This window comes from Melospiza georgiana, chromosome 3 (assembly GCF_028018845.1).
Source record: "Melospiza georgiana isolate bMelGeo1 chromosome 3, bMelGeo1.pri, whole genome shotgun sequence".
In the NCBI taxonomy this organism is placed as follows: Eukaryota; Metazoa; Chordata; class Aves; order Passeriformes; family Passerellidae; genus Melospiza; species Melospiza georgiana.
In genome coordinates, this window is record NC_080432.1 from 31,344,262 (window position 1) to 31,367,029 (window position 22,768).

At 45.0% G+C, this 22,768-nt stretch overlaps 1 protein-coding gene across 1 annotated transcript in view; it reads left to right on the forward strand.

Annotated features, from left to right (window-relative positions):
• The window catches only part of HHIPL2 (HHIP like 2), a 61,987-nt gene extending 40,155 nt beyond the window's left edge, over nt 1–21,832 (forward strand). Inside the window, 2 exon segments of the mRNA XM_058019906.1 lie at nt 20,212–20,435; nt 21,571–21,832. Coding sequence (XP_057875889.1) covers nt 20,212–20,435; nt 21,571–21,832 — 486 coding nt within the window.
• Nucleotides 21,833–22,768: the final 936 nt, after the last annotated feature.

Consider the following 22,768-nt stretch of genomic DNA (forward strand, 5'->3'; position numbering starts at 1 on the left):
CATGGGGTATTTTAGGCATGCAATAATCTCAACATTTTGTTCAAGCCTGCCTTGTTTTCTGAATATGAACCTTTCCAAGTCTTGTTTGAAATGTGCCTCAGGAAGTATCATGTGGTTTTGCAGTTTTGACCCAATCAAGCCTTATAGAAAAATCATTGCTTTTCACATTATACAGGAATGATCCACTTGTCTTTGAAACATGGCATACAAACCATGAGTTAGAAGGAGATTTTTAAAACAGAAGAAATAACTTGCTGTGGTATTTCCACTAACAATTATCATGTATGACAGAGGCTGAGGAAGTTGCTGTGAAGGCTCTTTCCAGGTTTTATTTTGTGCATGGCTTGCGCTCCTACTCCAGAGTAGCATGAGAGATTCTGGTGTGCACCCTTCCTCTTCCCTGAAACTCTGCTTTCCATGGGAAGGAAGTTCAAACATGCAACAGATACAGTGCCCTTCCAAAAGCAGCTTGACAGGCTCAGTGCTCTTTTTGGACAAACATCCATTACCACATACTAAAAAAATCTTGCCTTTTTAAAAGTATTTTTTTGTGGCTTTGAAGAGTGAAAGGGATTGCTGTTTCTGTGGAAATTTAGTTTGTTTTGTTCCTCAAAAAGGTGACAGAGCAGACAAGGGAATGTAAAGACAGTAAGAATCCCCTCATCTCTATTTGCTTGTAATGGGTGTCCATTCATGGGGTTCATGTTGTGGTGTCCATTGCTGGTATTTGAGCATCAGTAGTTTTCTGTGGAGTAGCATCACAATTCCCAGGTCTTATTCCAGGGTAGCAGTTCTGTCTCTGCCTCATTGTCCTCTCCAACTGTGTTTTTTCTTAATGCAAGGGATCCAAACAGAAGAGATGTTGTCTTCAAATGCTTTATGATTTGATCTTCCTGGAACTAGAAAGGAGTAATTGAATTTTCTTTGCTTCAGGGTTATTATTTCTCTGATCCAGACCAGATTTGAAGCTATTCATTATAAGAACTACACATACCCTATCCAGTGGTACTTAGCTGCCACACTGCACCCAGTGGTGGAGGTGGCAAAGCCATCTATTACAGGCAGAAGGGTCTGGAACGTTTGATAGGAAGCAGCTTTTCATCAAATAAGATAAAATAAAAATATAAATAACTCAGCAAAGTACTGAAAGAGCAAATTATATTTTATTCTAGTTTTAGAAAAAGAAAAGTCTTGTATTTGAAATAGAAAGATGCGTAGTTTTTTTATTTAAAGGGGAAGAAAAAAGCAGGAAATAGCTGACCCAGAGCTGTGCATGTGCTAGTCAGTCTGTCACTACACGTGTATTTATGTCTGAATATTACACGTATATACACATGTAAACATGTTTGTGCTGTTGGGCAGAGTGTAAACAGTTCTCCCCCTCTGGACATCACAGCCTGAAGGTCTCTGCTCAATTGTTGGTTTCCAAAAAGTGCAGGAATGTAAGGACCATCCCTGAGGCTGTAAATCCTCTCAGATTTGTCTAAAGTCACCTGGCAGATTTGAAGGTTGCTTGGGGGAGGGGTTGGCAACCAGGTGTGGTGGTTTTACCAGATGGAATTTCTGGGATGCTGTAATCAAACTAATGGGTGTTCAGATTTTAATATTGGCACCTGATGTGGCCATTGGGACATTTGGACACGCCTCTGAGAACACACAGGGGTTAAAAACCAGAGCTGCGGCCCTGGCAAGCTCTCTTGGGACTTTGAGGCAAAGAGGTCGGATCTCCCTTCCCCGTTCAGCTGCTGCTGCTGGGCAGGGGAGGGGCAGCCCTGCGGTAGGCCTGGGCCTGGACAGAGGTGGGGGGTGAGGAGGCCCTTGAGGACAGAAGGGTGGAAGAGCGCCAAGAGACATCAGGCAACCACCCCTCCCCGCCAGGAGAGAGAGAGGGAGAGCCGGTGTCTGAATTTGATAGCGGCCGGCCGAGGAGGAGAAGAGGGGAATGCGGTGAGAATGTGCCCGGCAGGGCAGCGTGGGAGTGCTGGAGCTCTGGGACAGGCAGAGACTGAAATTTTTAACCCTTTTCCTGCATGATAGAAACCTTGCAAATGCTGATCCTCCTGGAGCTGAATGAGAAGAGAGATAAGAGATGAGATAAGAGGGGATGGGCCTCGAGGGAAGTGGAGAAGACACTTGAGTGGGGGGAGAGATGATGGAGTGGCCTTTGGCTGGACTTTTCTTGTGTGGCCATGGACGGAACCATTTTTTTTTTCTTGTGACACAGAGGCTGCATTTAGGGGGAGGCAGTGCCTCAGAACCAGGGGGGGTTCAGTGTGGGTACCCCTCGGCCCCAGGGGGTGCAAAAATTTGGGAGGGACAGATGTCCCAAAGGAGAGACTGTGCCTTTTTTTTGGAGTGAGACAAGGCATCCTTGAAAGACAACCCTAGAAGCAGCTCTGGCCCATGCACAGTGGTGAGAGCACTGGGCATGGAAGGAAGATGTCACGATGGCAGAAGGACTTTCCGGGTGGTGCTGAGTGACATGGAAACACAAGAAGTTTCAACGGTGTTTCCAGGGAAAGCCTATGGTGCAAAAAGGACTCCTCTCCTCTTCATGAACTGAAGATTGAGTATTCTAAAGGGTGGTGCCAGACTGAGAGTTGGTGATTTGGGGGAATGTATTGTATTGGGAAATTTGGTGGGGGGAGGAGGAAAATGCTTTTGTAAGGTTTTCATTTTCCTTGTGTTTTTTTTTTTTTTTTTTCCTTTCCTTGTAGTTTAGTTATTTTCTTGTAGTTTAGTTAATAAAGATTTCTTTATTCCTAAGCAGGAGCCTGCTTTGCTTATTCCTGGTCACATCTCACAGCAGACACCAGGGAGAGGGTATTCTCATGGGGGCACTGGCATTGTGCCAGTGTCAAACCATGACACCAGGTTGGTTCAATGAACCCTCTTTCCAGAGAAAACCGGGCTCAAAATGTACTGATCACATTTCCCAAGGAAGATTTTAAATTCTTTTGGAAAGCAGATGATTCAGGAATGCATAAGGCAGAGGAACCAGGAGATCCAGTATCCCCATCCTTACTCCAGTATGGATTCTGCTACTTAACTCTGTGCCTACTCTCACAGCCTCCCAGAGGGATGGTAGGATGTTTGTTGGTAGCACAAATGCAAAGTCCTATTATCATTAGTGTAAGAACAGACTTGCGATATTTCAAGTGGGCTGTAATGGAATAAAAATGTAGCAACAGGATGTGTCAAAATAAAACCTTTTGGGATCTTTTCTCCCAAGGAGCTGTAAAGCTATAGGTACTGAGTTCCTTTTGCAGTTCAGTGGGCAGTAGGGAACTGGGAATGTGTCCCAGCACAGTCAGCATTGCTGTGGATGGGAAGCCATTGTCTCAGCCATGGCCTGTTTGCAAGGGTTTGGATATTTGGCTCCACTGAGAATGCAGTCACCCAGGCGAGACACAAATGTGTCTGCTCTGGGCTTCAGTTACTGGGAAAGGCAAAAGAAAAGACCTGTCACAACTGTCACACATTCGGCACCTTCCTCAAGTGCTCACATTCCCTTTCCTGTGAAACACATCTGAGTCCCAAAGGCAGACAGTCCCTATGCTAATCAAGAAAGAAATTGGGTTTTTTTCTGATGCTCTCTTAAGGTAGATGGAGGAAAGATGCTCGTATAATAACTATTACATAAACTGTGAAAAGCCAACTGTTGCTTAAGTGCTGGACAAGATAACTGGAGCTGGGTGATTTGTGACTCTTGGAAAAAGCAAATGAGCTGAAAATGTGGTTTTGTTCCCAGCTCTGTTCCTGATTTTGCCATATGTTTGCTGCTAGAGACAGCAGTTTGTGGGTTAGAGTTGCACAAGTGTGTGTGTGTTATTCTCCTGTGCAGTCAGTTCAGAATAGCCCGCCCCATTTTCAAGTGCCTGGGAAGAGCCATACCCTGAGCTCCAGGTGTTCAGAGAGCTGCCCTCACCACCGAGATGGGCAGCTGGAGAAATAACTGGAGACCAAGTGTTTAATCCCCCTGGTACGGTTGGACACCAAATGGGAATGGGAATAGCTTCCCTTCTCTGTTTTTAGGGTTAAGCTGGATGTACTTGCAGGCCCTGTCTCCATACAGGCCTGTCAGTGGTTCTGTGGACAAGATTTGATGCGCAGTAGCTCTGCCCTTCTCTCCCAGGAGAACACATTCATCTTCCTGCTGCTGGACCAACATGTGCCACAGAACAAACTGAATAGAAAAAATGTGATTCTGCTCCCAGTCTTATTCTAGTAATTGGTAGAAGCCCCTCCTCCCAAGGTTGCTATTGTGAAGGCTTTCTGAGCACAGTTTAGAAAGGTTTTGGAGGCCAGCTTTTGAGTGATCAGCTCCTCTTTGATATTATTTCCAGTAGCCTCCCATCGAGCATGGAAAATTTCTCCTCCTTGAGTTTTAGGCAGGATTACTCTTTCAAAGCATGCTTTGGCTGACAAAGTATTGTCAGGTTTTCAAAGTGGTAACTTGAGTGTTTCCAAGTCCCTTCTTTGCTTCTGAAGGACCAAACTGTCTGCAGACCCTTGAATGTCCTTTCTTCTGAGTAACCTTGGACCCACAGTTCAACTTTCTGATTGGGTTTGTGTCTCTTTTGTAATTTTTCCTGGTTTTGATTGGTTTGGAAATCCTAAGGGTACAGCCTTTCTGAGGGTAGTGTCTGTTTTCTTTGGCTTTCCCAAATGACACAGTGCTGAAAATGAATGAGAAGGGAATGACTAAAAATGTTTTGAATCTTGAGGATTTGGATTAAGCTTTGTGTAAAGCAGTTGGTTTGAGGTTTGTCTCTGCTAAATTAGCTCACTATATAGTAGGGCACTTCTGTCTATCACTGAGGTCCCAGTGGAGGCTCAGGCAGGTGATCCCACATCCTTCAGTGCAGGCATCCAGTCTGCACTCTAATGGCTTTGACAAATCCCCTCAAGCAAAATTGTCAAGCTGACTCCATGATCTAATGTGTCCAAAAGCATTAAAAGCTCCACTGGGAATCTCAGAGGGGACTGATATGATTAAATCACATCTGCATGGGGGGATAAACTGTTCTTGAGTGTAATTCATAAATTGGAATTATGGACTGCTGTAATCAGGGAGCCTCTCCGTAGGGCATCAATATCAGCAGCTACTCTTCATACATGACAGGTCTGTTTCAAAGCTTATACATGCCTGATAATCCTTCTCCTAACTAAGCTATAATTGCAGGATGCCTCAACCTGCCAGAGAGTAAAGAAGGGAGCTTAAGCATCTTAATTCACTTAGTTGACTAGGCGACTGATTCATTAATGCTCCTAGAGTTGGGCTTGTCCTGATCTACTTTGCCATTATGTGAGTGTCCTACCTACAGAGGACCCAGCTCTGGTCACCTTTCTACTGGTGCAACCTTAGGCAAAAACTTACTGAAAATTGCACTTACCTTTTGCTTAATTGTGGCTTTTCTTTTGGTGGAAGCAATTCCAGCAGTAGGAAAAATCAGGCCAGTGGTGGATTGCTGCTTTTCTGTAAAAAAACAAACAAACCAACCAAAACCAACTAATTAATTTTGCATTTAGTTTTACAGTTAAAGCAGAGTTGCTTCAAGGTTGAAGCCACTAGTGCCCATTAATATGCTCCAGGAGATTATGCCTAGGAAATTTCTCTTTCAGACAGTTCTGGAAAATATAAATGTTCTTACCTTCAAGTAAACAAAAAGTCATCCATCCCTATTTATGGTAAATGATTAAGTACATATGAAGGATAAACACTAAAAAAAGACATGCTTTTAAAGACTGACTCAGCTATTGTAGTTTTATAGAACAAGTGAATGAAACTTGTTTGGATTCTTCTCAGAATAAATACACACATTTTTAGAGTCCTCAGAAGAAAAAGAAGTAGCAGTAATGCAGAAGCACTGGTTTAATCTCTAGTCCACCAGCTACTTCTGCACTAGTGTGGCGTGCATGTGGTCAGTCTTAAACCATTCTTATAGCTCACATAATTATAGTTAACATTTGGAGTCCTTGGACATGTCTATGAAACAAGACCTGAGAGACCTACATAACATTTAGCACTCAAAGTTGAAAGGGAAAGGCAAAGAAGTGTGGGTTTGCTGGTACCCAGCTCCTTAGACACATCCTTGTGCTGAGAATTCTTTGTAAAAACCAATTCTTGCTATATATTGTGGGATGTCTAGAAAATAGAGAGTAATAAACACATCATTTTATTTGGAAGATGGATAATTCAGTGCCTAAGAACGTGAACTGAAGGTTAAATCAATGCAAAGAGACTTTCTGTTCTTTGGTGTTCATTTCCCCTTTTTCTTTCCCCAGTGAATGTTTCTCAGCAGTCCCAGCAAAGGGATGTTTTTACAAATATCTTGCTGAAATACTCAGACCTAGCTGTGATTCGTCATGAGAATTGAGAGGTGCAGAGAGGAAGGTGCATCGTTGCTGCTCATGTTTAAGGCAGGAAGTAGCAAATCAAGGCACTTTCAAGACTAAGTTGTTGTAGCAGGACAATGGTCACTTCTAAATCACTCTGACATGCCTAGTGAGAAGTAAAGCACAGTGTTGTCTCCTCCGAACTCCTGAATTTACTGTGATACTTGTACAACACGAATCTCACTTTAAGCTAGTCTCTAGTTGCCTCTTCCATTTTCATTTTACTTTTGCTTGCCCTGCAATAACCTCCTTTAGACTGTTAATTATATAAATCTTTGTCACAAAGGGTCACTGTGCTGGGGGAAAGAGACAAAAATCTGTGAACAAAAAGAAGTCTAATATGCTTTCTCCACTAGATCCTGTATCAGAAGTAGGTGTGCTTGTTCCAGCCTGATTTAGATAGTGCAGATGTCATTGCTAAATGCATAAACTAAATACAATCTAGTAGGTGTTTGCAATTAGTTTGTTTACAGAAGCATTTACAGGAACAGTTTGGTTCAGCTAGAGCTGATCAATCAAACTTCAACTGAAGAATCCCCAGAGAGACTCTTTCTTTCCACCTGACCTGCTGGGAGACAGATTAGAAAATACTGATAACATCAGCAGCTATTTGCTGCTGCCATGTGTGTTCAATGTCCTTCGTGCCTGTTTGGGTGAAACAGGGAGGGACTGCTTTTTCCAGCTTAGTTGTAATGCTGCTTCTTTTACAAATGCACCTTTGCCAAGAGAAAAAAACAACTGAAAGCCTAATAAAATGGAAGATTATGTAGATGAAAATGTCAAACCCCTTGGGCCCTGACCACAGCATTGTTTTGCTGAATTGGCAGAGTCTGAAAACCTTTGTTTCGTACTTCTAACCTAGGGTTATTCCTTCAAATGCCTTCTCCGAACTAATTTTCCCAGTTCCCATTTTAGCATCCCTCTAGCGGTGCAACTGAAGGAAGCTTAAAGCCTCTCTCACTTGCTAAAGGAGCAGAAGTGGGATCAATACTCATCCTGAGGATCAGAACGTTGTGGCCCGGCTGGAATGATGTGTAGATGCTGTTGCTAGTGTGTGGTATACAAATACAGCCTCAGAGGTGGGGGCAGTGTTTTCAGGAGTGCATGTTCCACATCCACCTCTTCAGTTTTATTTTGCTGATGGGCACTGCAAGGTGCAAGGAGTCCTGGGTTCCTGGTATCACTCCTCACCAGTGGAAGGCAACAACACATTGTCCTTGAGGAAGCTTCTTCCTTAAATGCTCCCTATGCTTGGATGTAGCTATCAGACTTTGGATGATCACTTGGTGTGACAGTGGCTGCCTTGCAAGTCCCTGTGGGTGTACCCTACATTCTGGGTGCCCGTGACAGGCACAAGTGGAGGTACTTTGTCCTCTTGGCACCATGACAGGTTGAGCTTCACAAAACTCTTCTGGCTCATTGTGAATTGAGCTGGTCCCTGTGGTTAGAGACAGAGTTAGTGGGACATCCAGTTGATGTACTTTGTGGAGGATGAGCAATTTACATGAGTTGCATAGCAGGTCAGAGGAGAAGTGAAGGACATGGAGTTTCTTACTTCTAGGGGCAAGCTGTGTACCCATGGTACATGCTGTAAAGCCCAGATTCTGCCTTATATCATGCTGATCTATGCTGGATGACAGCTTGAGCCTATAACAATCTAAACCAATGATTTTAAGTGACAATTTGAGCCATATAATTCAGAACTGGACATTCTTTTGAGGTGCTTACATTTCAAAGTGCTTATGCTTAACATCCTTTTTGTCAGTCATAGCTGCTGCTGGATGGAAAAATCATTTGGTTTGTGGGATGCTATTTAATGAAAATAATTCCCTATGTCTGAATTTATAAGCTGTGATCAGTGCCTATAAAAAAGCTGTAGGTGATCCTATCAACAAAATTTTCATCAAGTGCTCCCTTCTGGTTTTCATTTTCACCTCAGAAGCAGGGAGAAGAAAGTGAGACCTTTTCAGAGCTCTAATCTGGAATCTGTCCGATGAAATTATGAGATTTGAACCTCACACTGAGGGTGAAATTGCCCTTCTGCAGGACAAGACCATCATCTGTCATATCTGGCATATATAAAACTGCACATTTGATTATTTGTCCAAAAACAAACAAAGAAGATTTCTTTGTCAGCCAGAATGTCCTACCTTGCAGATTTAGAGCAGGATGAAGTGATTTGCCAAGCCCCACAGTACCCCATCCATCCAGAGGCCAAGTAAGTCTTTCCTGTGTGCAATCCTACCTGCCTTTCTGTGTCAGGGCCAGGCAGCTGATGATGTACAGCATCACTGATCCACTGGGTCACATGTAGATTGAAGCCCAGCATTAGCAGGCTGCCATCTGTCTCTGGAACAAAGACCATGGCACAATGCATGAAGACTTTATTTGCCTTTTACTATTTATCGTTGTTATCTGATTTTCTGTAGTAGTTCTGCTGGATAACTATTATCAGTAGGATATACAGTTTTCCTATAACAGTAGGAAAACATTATGGAAGTGTACCAGAAGACTTGATCTCAGAATTACCAGTTACACTACCTAATAGATAATGTCCTGATAATACAGGCTGTTTATCAATGCATCTAGACAAGAACTTTGAAGAAAGTGCCTAGGGGAGAGTGTTTTTCATGAGGTTGGAGAGAGAGGAAGTATATCAGATTGAGAGTGAACCTGTAGCTGTGCAGAGGGTTTTTGACAGATATCACATGCAGGGTGAGATATTGACAGGCGGAGCAGAGGGAACTCATGAAGAATGTGTGGACAAGTCATGTGAGAAGATGACAAATATGTATTGGAGAAATTACAGAATGTGTCTCAAGCACTGACAAGCTTTGTGCAACTGCCCATGTAACACTAAAGAAAGCTCCAGCATCTATTGAACTCATTTACGAACAACGTGCATGAAAGCTGTGAATTTATGCTGCATGACAGCTCTAAAGAATGGAATCACTTGCTCATGTATGAGGTCATAGCAGGTCACTTCTCACCCCCTTAAGCCTGTCAGCTGAGTGCATTGATGATTCAAGGAGAAGCATGGAAAAGTCTTCTGGGAGCAGCAATGCTTCGAATCGGTATGGCTCCTGCAGTTCTTGTGTCTGGTGCTGCATCTGCCAGCTCAGGTGATGTGGTGAATTTGAGCTGTAGGAAGTGGCAGGGAGCTCATGCTCTCTCCACTCTTGGGATGAGGCAGCTTGTAACTTGTTTTGAGCAGGAGGGGTTCCCAGCTAGTTCCTCATTGATTTGGCTCACGTGCAGCAGGGAGGATAATTAATTGTTCCTGTCTTGCATTTAGCAGCAAGCCTGGCATCCCAAAAACTCAAAGTTGTGTTTTTACCCTTCCAGCTTTCTGAGAGATATATATAAACTGTTCTGGTCCCTCTGAGTGGCGCTGAGGGAAGCCAGCCAGCCCCCAGACGGTGAGCAGCGGGAGGAGGGGGCACTCTGCCGTGCCCCAGGGCTGCGGAAGGCAGCCAGGCTGACCGCCTGCAGCAGAGGAGACGCGGCAACTACGGTGGAAGATGAAGGCGTCGACTCTTAGCAGGGGTTAATCCAAGATTTATTCTAGGAGCTCCGAGGAGCCCCTACACCTCAGAGGGCCTCTTGCCGAGAGAGCCCCGGGAGAGGTGTGAAGGTTACATTTAAAGGGAGGTGGAAACCTAAAGTAGGTAACATTTTACTAACCAATAAGTGACCCTAAGGGATGGGTACTGGAGGATAGACATTTAGGACAACATATGGAGAAACACTTGGGGGGTTGACCCCTAGACTATAGCTAATCATTCTATGATCTGGACTGAAACTTTTAGATGGAGGGGATGGGATGCTGAGTGATTGACAGAGAGCCAGTGTGGGGATTTGGGAATGATCTCAGCAAAAGAAAGGGATTACACAGGTAAAGGGAGGGGTACAATCTGGGGTAAACCATTTGGGAAAAATACAGGGATACAAAACCAAAACTATTACAAAGTATTACAAAGTATAAAAACACACTACAACAATAAACCAAGATACTTAAGGTAGGAATGCATATGATGTTTTTAGTTTTGGTATGCTACAACCACCTGGTTTTAAAGGTTGTAAGGTGGCTCTGACTAACATTTGCAGGCTTTGGGTTTGTTCCCCTTTTATTAAGAAGACACTTGCTGGCTGAGTTCCCATCTTCTGGCATGTTACATAGATGGGATCTTCCAGCCTGAAATACCTTTTTGCAGCCTGTTTTCTCTTTGGTTGTACTCTAGCATCAGATTCCCTGCTCTGCTTTTGCAGGCACAATTTCCATTTATTATGCATACTCAAATATGTAGTAGCAAGTTTTCACTGGCTTTTTTGGGTGTGCTGTCAAGTGTAGTGTGTGGCCATTTAAGCAGGAATAGCTACATAAGGAATCTTGCATAGTGGAAAAGGATATTCCCTGTACGGCTAAATATATCACAATCAAATACCTGAACCAGAAAAGAAATGTGTGAAAACAAGCACCCAGGAGTTGGTGGAGCAGAAGCTGAAAGTTACCTGTAAGGCCTTTGTTTGTTCATCTGAGCATGTACAGCAAATACAGTCCTCAATACAATTCTCAGCTGTGCAGTGACATGTTTTCCCACCTGGCTGTTGAGCAGTAGGAAATACGGGACTTGTGTGGCTGCACAGCTGCCTCTTCCATGAGCTGCAGGGTCCAAAGGACCCTTGTTATGGGCTATGAAGCTCAGCCTAGGGAGGAGGCACACACCATTTTGTCAGGAAGAGTCAGACATGGGCTGCAAGGTTACTGTGAGGAGTAGGAAAAATGGTCACATGAATCTTTTAAAGGCAGGTGAATTTAATTTGGGATGACAATGCCACAATTACTTCCAGAGTTTTACTCCTGCCTCTACTTCTTCAGTCTTACTGGCATTCATAAACCAATGCAGCTTGAGGCAGATCCCAGTTGCTGGGGTGAACAGGAAGGAATGACAGGAGCGTGAAGTAGGAAAGTTAAATTTTGGCAGCAGTTGGTGGTTATGTTGGCCTAAAGTAGCCATGGAGCAAGAGCTTATGGCTCACAGATTTTAGTTCTAGCCATGCAATTATATGTAGGATTTTTTCCAGATCTAACGCAAATTTTATTAAACTGAATATCTTGAGTTTTCTCTTCTTGTTTTGGAAACACAAAGGTAATATGCTTTATGTACAGTGTACCTCAAGTTGCTTTAAGCTCTCTCAAAAACCCTTCATGTATTTCTGTTTGGACATCAAAGAGGACAAATTCCTACTTAGAGTGGATTTGATGTGAGGTAACCCTGTCTTGGCAGGGGGGTTGGACTAGATGATCTCCAGAGGTCCTTTTCAACACCAACAATTCTGTGATTCTGTGATTTACATCACCCACTGCGGTGTTGTGATCATCTCCCTGTTGCCCTTTAACAGATCACAAAGCACACTGGGAAATGGGAGATCTTGAACTCTGCTATGGGCACTAATTTTCTGCTTTCTGTACTACAGCAGCTCAGCCTCTTCTCCAACCTTTTCCTTTCTTCCTCCACCTGTGAGTGTGTGTTTTAGGCAGTAGCTCTCTCCCTTTACTCCAGAGTAAACAAAATATTTCAGTGAGAAATGTCACATGTGGGATGTTTGCTATTGGGTGCTCCTGGTACTGGGATATGTGTGTGTGGTGAAACAATTGACAGAGGGTTGCTGGGGCCATGTATTTGTGTGATTCTGTTCACAGCCACTCTCCACTCAGCTCTGCTGCTCTGAAGTGGGAGGTGTGGGCACTGGGCTTTTCCCGTTCTGTGGGTGTCCTCTGTCTTGCTTGGTGTCAAAGGCAAGCTGTCTTGCTGAACTTGTGGAAATGTTAGGGGTTTGTGAGCTGCTTCCTTAGGCTGATGCTGGTGCAGATGGAAAGCAAAGAAAGGGAGGACAGGGTGAGTAAAGAGAAGGCAGGCCCAGTATGTGCTGTTCTCCCACTGGTCTTCTGGATGGAGATGAGCTGTGAAGCAATGTGCCTCAGTTTCCCTGTCTGTGCAGGTGGTGTAATTGCAAGTCTTTGAGGAGCATGAGAGAGAATTAATATTTCCTTTGCTTAGATGAAAGGCATTATGAGCACAAAATATTTACTACTGAGAAACTGATTCTATTCAATGATGTTTGTCAACTGTTGATCACAGAATTATTTAGGTTGGAAAAGGCCTCTAAGATCATCAAGTCCAACCTTTGACCAGTCGCCATCTTGTCAATTAGATCACAGCACAAAGTGCCACATCCAGCTGTTTCTTGAACACAGGGATGGCAACTCCATTACCACACTGGGCAAAGCATTCAAATGCTTAAAAACTCTTTCAGTGAAGCTCCTTCCTGAGATGATGTTCTGCTCCTTTGCTGCCCCACCCATTATGGGGGTGAGAAGGCATCAGCAAGGGGTTCTGTTTGCTTCCTGTGATCCCTGATTCCTTTGCTGTTGGCTAAAAAATCATTAAGCTTGCTCAGAAGGAGACTGTGTGGATTTGTTTCTGAAAGCTTTACAGAAATCTGTGGACAAATAGTCTGAGCCCAGGGCGTTTACAGATTGCATATCCTTAATTGTATTAAACACTTCAGAGCGATCTGACATTTTGTCTCACAGTTCCATCATCTGGTCTGGAAATTTAGGCAAACTTTACTTCATGAAAAACTCAGACACTCACATTTGAGTGTCATTAGATGGCCCATGGGCTGCTCTTTGAAGTAGAACAGGCTACTATAGTGTCACTGCTCATAGAGAGCTGATTGAGAGAAACAAGGTTTTAGGGGCTCATTAGTTCTGATTAATTAGGCTAAAATACAGCTTTCTTGCCCTTCCTGTCTTTGTAAAATTACTAGTTACCCTCCAATCCAAACCATAAAAATTGGCATTATTTTAGTTTCTTTTCATTTGTTGTTATAAATACACAAGTAAGTCTGCTTTCAAAACAAATTCTTGTGTTTTATTGGATTACTTGATTACACAGCACTTGGAAGACTTTGCTGCACTTGTAACACCCATATGAGGTAAGGTGTATGGCTACCTTCATGGCAGCAATGGGAGGACCCACAGAAATAAGGTCATGTAGGAGAAGCTGCCTTTCACTGAGGACTACATCAGCTGCATGAAAAATGCTTTAGTGCTGATTTCACACCTATTAGCTCCTGTGTGCTCACTTGTGGTATTTTTGGGGTCCCCTCATCAAAGGGAGGAATGATGAATCTGACTCCATATTCTTAGAAGGCTAATTTATTATTTTGTACTAAAGAATACCATACTAAAACTATACTAAAGAATAGAGTAAGGATGCAGACAGAAAGCTAAAAGATAATAATGAAAACTCGTGACTCCTTCCAGAGTCCTGACACAGCCCGACCGTGATTGGTCATTAAGTCAAAACAATTCACATGTTGGATAAACAATCTCCAACCACATTCCAAAGCAGCAAAACAGAGGAGAAGCAAATGAGGTAATATTGTTTTCCTTTTTCTCTGAGGCTTCTCAGCTTCCCAGGAGAGAAATCCTGGGCAAGGGGATTTTCCCAGAAAATATGATGGTGACACTCACTCTCTTCCCCTGAGGCAGAGAGTGTAAATAACTTGCTAAGCAATTCCTGAGGTGAGATGGGGGTCCCAGGCCAAGCGTGCAGACATGGTGTGTAGTGGGCTTAGGAACACTCCTGTTTCAACGGGGAACTTATTAATGCCCTCTCATCATTTGGTCAGTGTGCCCTGTGCTGGCCAGCTCAGGGAGGTTGAGGATGCTACCTTTCCATATCTGAAAACTCAGGAAGAGGTTTTCATTCTCTTTTGTAGCTGACAAGGAGAGGCAGGGTGGCCACTACTGAAGGGCAAGAGAGGTGGTTAGAGAAATGCTTTCATTTGCATACTGTAACCACTGCAGACTCAGTTTTTGAGATAATTTTGGCCAATAAGCAAAGATTTTCTGCTTAACGTTATTTGAAGACCAGGGATCTGTTTGTGGGATTGAATCTGTCAGTAATTAAGCCCAAGAATACATCGTATTTCCCAGAAATGCTATGGATCACAGAAGGCTCTGCAAACCTGCATCACCAGAGTCCAATTAACAAATCCCTCTTCAGTAAACAATCTCCATAACACATTCCATATATGCCAAACAACAGATGCAGCAAGTAGAGATAAGGATTGTTTTTCTTCTTCTCTGAGCTTTCTCACTGCCTTCCCCAGGAAAAATCCTGGGGAAGTTTTGCCTGCTGCTCTCTGTGAAGAGAGCTATGGCCACAAACCTGTATGTATCTCCAGAGAACCACTTTTGAATTTACAGGAGAAGCTGATTTGGTTTGAAATAAAATCCTGAACATTCAATTAACTTGAACCTCAGTTGTATCTGGAGACATATCTGGAGGCCATCCCCTTCCTCCCAGTTCCAGATATAAAGTGAGTGAGTCCGGATGAGAAATTAAGTCTGCTCAGCTAGAATTTGCGCCCTGCCATCAGACACAGGCAGTGAGCAGCGGCAGATAAGAATACTTTTCTCCTCTCTACGTTTGCCAAAGTCTTTCACCTGCAGGGCTGAACATCTTATGATTTGTGCGGATCATGAGGGACTTCCCAGCTTCCCGCTTCAGCTTCTGTGTGTTCACCATACTGTCGGATAAATGCTGAATTGCTTTTTAAATTCCCTTTTGCTCCCCTCTCTCTCCCTCTTCCCAGCTCTCCCCATGTATTTTTAGGAAGAACAATTTCTTTGGCAGCCAATGTCATCCATCAGACACAGTCTGCTATCAGAGCACTTTTCTTGAGTAAGACTTATTATTTGTATGACAGCAGTTCTCTGCTCATTACCTGTTTAACCCTCTTCTTCTGATTAGGAAAAGCCTCAAGCCTGATTGCTCCATCTGGTATGATCCCAAGACCAAAACTCAAATTTTGATTAGTTTTTTATGATAAGAGACACTGATTGCTCCTGGTATCCAGAGGGTAATTCCAAAGCAATGCTGTGGAAGTGAAATGACATTAGTCAGTACTAGAGCTGGGATAAACATGAGCAGAAGCTGAGACATTTCCCTCTTCCTCTTAGGTGACACAGCAAGCAATGCTGACCTGCAGCAGGGGGCAATTTTAGGGTTGTTGGTGTCTGGGTAAAAGATACTGTTAGGTGAGGAGACTTCTGGTCAGCTTTATTCCTGGCCTCTTACAATCTGCTGTTATTTTCTAACATGCTTCCAAAGGTGCAACTTCAGGAAGAGAGTACAACAGTGGCTTGAGGCATCTCTGCTTCTGTTCCTTAGTTTCCGAGCTGCTCAGGGGCCAGTTTAAATTAGAGCAGCCCCTGTGGGTTCTCCTGCAGATGCTGTACCTGTTTCTGGAGCACAGAATGCCTCAGTTACATCCCTATCCCTGACTTTGCCCCTGTGCCAAGGACAGAGATGGTGGCACTGTACAAATACAGGCTTTGTGATGCTCCAGAACAGCTGCTGTATTGCAGGAACAGTGTCTGAAGGCCAAAAATGTGCCTCTGTTCTCTGAAATGTTTATTTTATTTCTTCAGGGAGTTGCAAGGGTTGGAGTCTATGAGTTTTGGTGTTACAGAACCCAAATTTTAGTATGTTGGGGGCAAGTTTAGCTTGCGTCCCATAGAGGCAGAAATCGGGGTGGAGGCATTCCAGCTACACGTGAATTCTTGTGAGTTTGTCTAGCCCAGCATGTAACTAAGACCTTGCTGTGTGTCCCAGTGTAGCAATGCCAGTGGTGGCAAGCTGGACACAGAAGCCATGCATACGTTGCTCAGCTTCCCACCCATTTTCTTAAGTGGATGATCTAAATAGCAAAGATTGTGTTTATATGGGCCAATTCCTTAAAAAAACCCAGCATTTTGGTTGGCTAAGAAAACTTGGCATTCAATAATTTTATGGGGTGTTTTGACAGAAAATAGTAACTGCTTTAAAAAATATCTGAATTGTAGAGAAAAACAAAAAGAGACCATTTTTTCATGAAAGAATGGCACATGAACCATTCCTTTCAGGTCTTAAAATGGCTTCATTATTTGGGTGAATTATTTATAACTAACTGGGCTTTCCTTCACTCAAGCCCCTACAGTTCTGCGCAATAAAAGAAATTTCCCATTACAGAGGCATGTAATGTGGTTTTGAATTTAATATTCATGTGGTGTGATGTGGGTCTCTGAAACATCCTACCTGAACATGAAGCATCAGCACTACCCTGCTTCATCAGAACACTGAACCCCTCTCATTTCATAGGCCTAGTTGTCTACTGTGTGTCACAGGCAGAAGGGAGTGAAAACTGATCTCTTGCAATCCCACAGATGAGGGGTGTCATGATGTTTGAAAAGGCAGGTGTCTGCTAAGAAAAGGCAGGAGCCTCCCTTGAAATGGAAAATGTAAACCCCCTCCCTCCAAATTATTATAATTTTGAAATTAAGGGTCTCTCAGGCAAAGATATGGGAATAGGAGTAACAGCTCTTTACTAGCAAAAATTAAAAATACAAATGCAATAGTACCAAAAAAATCCCCTACTGACAGAGTCAGAATACGACCGATACCCTGTTGGTTAGGGTGTTGGTAGCAGTCTGATTAAATGGTGGCTGCAGTCCTCCTGGAGTGTCAGGTGTGGTTCTGTTGAAGCAGGGATCCTGTAGAAGGGTGGAGTTTTCCTCTGAAGGTCCTGTGGTGGTGAAGATGGGCCTGGTCTTCCTCTGGGAATCCAGTGGAAAAGGCTGTCTCAGGTGTTCCATATATCAGATTATATCCAGGTAGGAATGCTTGTCTCCTCCTCCTGGGCGGAGCACCTCACAATGGGATGATGTAATTTTTATCAGTCATGCAGTGACACTCAATGGCCCACTAACAGAAGATATTTCCCAGAGGGAGGATTGGTCTGTGGAAGAGATAAAGAAAACTGCCCAATTAACAGAAGATAACTGCCCCACCTCTAACAGATGGCAAATCTACACACTCCCAGCTACATCTTGCAACCTAAGAAACATGAAAAGCCTCCTCAAGGTTTTTCTACTTTCCCTGGTGGATTGCAGGAGCAGCCAGGAAGATGAGCTGGTGCTCCAGACAACTTTTATTTTAGTAGCCTCACTGCTTCAATGAAGTGTGTATTGTCCATACCAAACATGATTTCCTCTTCCCAATGAAGAGGAAGTAAGCTGTGCCTCCTGTTGCCCCAGGTAATTAGCACAGACCTTCCCCAGGAAGCTAAAGGTCTCTCCTGCTGCATATTGTTCGTGCCTTCTTCACAGTGAAGCTGCTTTTCCAAGGTGTAAACACTCTAGCAAAGGTTGTGGGCTGCTTGGAACAGTTTTCCAGCAGGGACTGTGCTACTCTGATTGCCTCTCCATTTTCAATTAATTTTTTTTTTTGTATAAATACAGAAAGCAGATAGATCTATTGCTGGACTAGAAAGTTGAAAACTTCTAATTTTCCACTTAGACCCACAAACAAATTTATTTCTTGTATTTTTTTGTTCTGAGTATTGAATTTTCTAGTTTTTCCTTAACCTCATCAGGAATTTTTTTTTTATATTTATGATGAATTTTCTCAACTGAAAGAGAGAAAATGGATAACTGATCTAAATATCAAGGATTTAATTGTTTTATCCCCCAGAAATGAGCATGCAAGGGACTAAGAAGGAGCTAATTTAGCAATATTTTTTCCCAGTTGGGAAAAATGCATAGTATATGGTTGGCTCTTTGCAAATATTAAAATGAATACATTTGCAAAGTGTATTGCAAAGTGTACAAGTGCAAAAATACATACAATATGTGTTTTGTTAGAAAATTGTGCTGTATTAATATCTTTTAAGTAGTGTGGTAAATATAGTTTTTAGGCTATAGCATAATATTAAAATAGAAACTATGTGGTGTAAGATACTTTTTGTAACTCAAGGAATGGATAAAATAATCAAGAAATTCTTTGCATAGAGATTACAGCAACAAGACACCAAGATCTTAAGAAAAGAATTATTGCCTCCTTATTGGGAAAACCTAGACTTTGTGGGGACTGAGACAATTGATTTACAAGATGAGGGGGGGAAAGCAGACATGAAACAGAAGCACCCTTAGGTTGAAAGGAATGTTTGAATCATGTATGAGATATATGAATATGCAATAGGCTATGGCTTTTAAGGTTAATCCTTTGTTAGCAAAACATGCTTTGTGGCAGAGCAAAGTGCCTAGAAGTCTGTAATTATTTGCTTTTTATTGTCTTTTATTGTCCTAACTTTGATTGTCCAAATTCTTATTGTCCTAATTTTTATTACTATTTTATTACTATTGAACTTCTAAAATTTGAGCACAAGTGATTGGTGTTTTTCATACCCATCTTTTGACCACGATAGCTGGACAATATCCCTTATAGCTGAAATGGGGAATTTCCTTCCAGAACTCTCATTGAGATCCCACAGAACTCTAAGCTGGCCTCTGCCATGCAAAGGCTGCTGTGAGTTTTGGAGCAGCTGCTGAATTCTTTGCAGTTCAGTTCAGGCCCTGCTGAAGCCCGTGGTGATACAAGGGCACAAGGTGAAGTCAGGCAGTGATGAGGAGTGAACCAGCCAAGTCTTGTCTTTCACTGTCTGCAGATGTGAGTTTTCAGGGGAGTTCAGAGAAGGCTATTCCAGTTTCTGAAGCACAACTGAAGTCAGTCACATTATTTACTTTGTAGAAGCCTTTCAGGAAAAGGTGTGCTATGAGCTTCAGAAATGCCATGGCATCCTTTGTATAGCTGGTAAATAAAGCCAGCTAAAGGAAACCAGTTTCCTCTTGCAGCAGAACCAACCCCAGGCAGAAACCCCTGTCCTGGGGGCAGCCTGGATTGTGACCATGATGTCACAGCACTTCAGAGCTCTAGGCCCCCAACTCTACATGTTCCAGCTGCACAGTGCTTTTGAAGAGGCACCTTCTGAGCTGCGTATGTCTGAAAAAAGACTGAGGAATCTGATACAGACCAATGCTGACAATGCTTTAACCATGGGGTTGTTTGTTGTAAGACTCCACGTCTGGGCAGGCTGTTCAGGTCCAATCCAGCTAGCTATGGACCCCAGCCCACACAATCTTACACGGACGAAAGCAAATGACCAGAAGCACTCTTCTCCAGGTGGGGACGAATGTCCTCTGTTTATTGACTTGTGAGGATGTTGTAGTGTATTGTTAAGTTTCTTGTATTACTCCCCCATTTTATGTATTGTTTCCCCCTGTTCCATGTAAATGGTTCTGCCCTCCCCAGTTTTCCCGCCATAGCCCTACTGTCAGTTATGTTGCTATGGTTACCCCTGCCCTTGGTTTTGTCAGTTATCTAAGTTATGTAATTTCTCCTCCCTCATATCTCCATATAAGTAAACTTTTCCCCCTCCCTGGGCCCAGTCAATCACACCCCACTCCTCCTAGCTTTCGAGAACTTTCTTCTCTCTGGGGGTTGTGGTTGGCTGTGGTCCCGGGGCCCCTCCTCTACTTCATATTTATTGGGTTCCTCTGTATGTCAGTTATGTTAAGTTCCTCCCTCCCTTCACCTTTCCCCATTGGCTCACTATGGATCCCTCCCTTGTACACCCCCCTTTCTTTAAAACCCTGCTTCTCCCGCCCCTCGGGGCCATTTGCTGGTTGGTACCATCCTCTGGTTGGTGCTCCAGTGCCATCAATAAACCGACCTTCACCCCCAGCAAGTGTGCTACTCCTTATTCTCGTCCACTTCAGCAGCGAGTCCAGTCCGCAAGCCAGCCCAGCCCGAGGCCTATAGACGCCAAGGGGGGCTGGCAGTTTATGCAGCTGGATGTCGGCCACAGACCCTCTGCTAGCCGGAGGTCACCCTAGTGGCCGCATACGCTCCGCCGCAGTTTGGCGCCCAATGTGGGGCCCCCAAGTGGATAGCTGACCACCAGACCCCGCGGATTGGAATTACAAATTTCCTCCTGGCCGCCAAGCTACCCCAGATTGTAGCAGGCTCTGTTTTAGGGGCAGCGCCCCCTGGGGATCGAGGTCGCAACTCCCCGCACCCATTGAGGAGGACCTCGGGAACGAGAACCCCCGCCCGGATTTTGTTTCTGCTGCCGCTGGACAGGTAAGCCTTGGCCCTGAGCTGGGGACTCTCAGCAGCTTCCCCCTGTCTTTTTAATCCTCCCGTGGAGTTTATGCCCTGCGCTGGGGACCGACTCCCTACCCTTTACCCTTGAGGGCTGAAGCCCCAGACTTGGGGACAGTCCTCTCCCCCACGTTTTTTGTTTTCCCTTTCCTGTGGGGCCGGTTTCCCCAGACTTGGGGCCCGGACCCACCACCCAAATTCCTTCTTTTCCTTCCATTGAACCCCCAGACTTGGGGACAGTGGGGGGAGCAGGGGCCGGCGGCGGGCAATTCGGTGTTTTAGTTCTCCTTATTTTCCAGGTGGATGGCGCAACACCAGTGGTTTTTCCCCTTCTAAGACAGTGTTTTGCTGGCTTAGAAGAGAGCCATGGGTGCTGGCTTGGGAAAAACCCAAAAAGGAGTTTACTACATTGTTAAAGGTTTGTTGCTTGGGGGTGGTTACCAGGCCCCCAAGAAAGAGTTAAAGTTGTTGACGAAATGGGTCTTTTCCCAATTCCCTGAAGTTTCCCCAGAACTTGTTAGGGAGCCACGGTTTTGGGCAGCTGTTGTGGCAAAATTAGACCATGCCGTTAATTCTGGGGAAACTAATCTGTCAACCGTGGCATACTGGGCGGGCAGAGTGTACGCTACACTCCGTCCGTCAGGGGAATTGAGGAAAAGTCCGTCAAGTTCTAGTTTAGTCCCCGGTTTTCCCAGTTTGGTTGTCCATACCCCTCAGCCCTTACCCTCTACCCCTAGGCAGGAGCCCTCGAGGGGGATCCTAAAGGCTGACAAGAAGCAGGGGTTCCATCCTGCCTCTGCTCCCCCTCGACCTGCTCGGCCTCCGAAGAGCCCTGGCCAAGCTCTTCGGAGTTCTCTTCCCTCTCCCTCTGTCCCTGTCCCCAAGTCCCCAGTTGTTGCTCAAAGGTTTGTTCGGTTTGTCGATGAAGCACAAAATGGCTCCCATGGAGCCCAAAATGGCGGAGACCACATGGTCGTTCCCGCCAAGGCTCCTTCTTTTTCTCCCAATCCCTTTCTCCCCAAAGCCAACCCCTTCCTTCCCCCTGACCCGACCCCTTTTTCTGTTACTCCACCCTCAGCTCCTCCCTCCATCCCACCTCTTTCTCCGCCCTCAGTTCCTCCCTTGGCTCCTCCTCCTACTCTGCCCACAGTTCCGCTCCCAGCAAACTCCTCCCCAACTCCTCCTCCGTATTTCACTCAGCCTCCAAGCTCTACCCAGGAGGCGGAGCGGGGTGGTTTGCTGCGCCCATGCCCTCGCCCCGCCTCAGTGCCAGGCCCCGCCTCAACCTCCTACCATTCTGGTTCCCACGCTCCTCCTTTTGGTTCTCACGCTTTGTGTTCCGGGGGACGGGGGGTGGGGGGGGAGAGAGTGGATGACCGGAAGCCGGGGCAGGTGCCTTTATTGGAAGCCGCCCCGGTTACGTACCACCTTAGCGGGGAAGGGAGTTCCCAGGGCCTATGGACACCTTTGGCACAGGCACGGATCAAGGAACTGTGCAAGGCCCAGAGGGAGTTTACCCGGGAGTCCGAGTACTTCTGGGGGCTCCTTCGTTCGGCCCTTGCGCAGGGAGATCTGGTGCCTGCGGACCTGAGGGCCCTCTTCTCTAGCCTTACTGGGCCCATGGAATTTAGGGTCTGGGTGGCTGAGTGGAGGAGGGAGATCATGGAGATTCTCCCAACACTTTGGGGGAGTCCTTCCACGTCTCATGACGCGGATGGCCTGGTGCTATCAGAAGACCATCTGGTGGGCGCAGGGCAATGGGCAAGCGGGGCAGCACAGGCAAAGGCTCTGTTCACTGAACAGCTGGTGGAGACCGGGAAGGCTGCGGAGTGAGCTTTTTATAAGCTCGCAACCACCACCTCCCAATGGGAGGTGGAGGAAGTCACGCAGGGTGCGCAGGAGCCCTACATGGCCTTCATAGAGCACCACTACAGGTTTGTGGCAGCACAGGTGCCGGGAGAAAGGGAGAGGGAAGACATGCTCCGGCAGATGGCATACTATAATGCTAACCTGGGGTGTCGACGTGCCATCAGAGATCTCCCTCGGAGTCCCCGGCCCACTGTAGAGGCAATGATAGAAGTGGTGGCCAGTAAAGTTCCGTTGGCAGTGCATCCAAGAAGATCTTCTGTGGCCTTTGCTGAGTTCCCAGAGCTGGAATTCATCGATGCCGAAGCTGCCCCCACCGCCGGACCATTGACACTCGGGTCCAGCAGAAGATCCGCGGCTACCCACCCTTGCCATTTATGTGGAAAAGTGGGTCCCTGGATGCCCAAGTGCCCCATGAAACAAGACTATTTAGAATATAGGAGGAG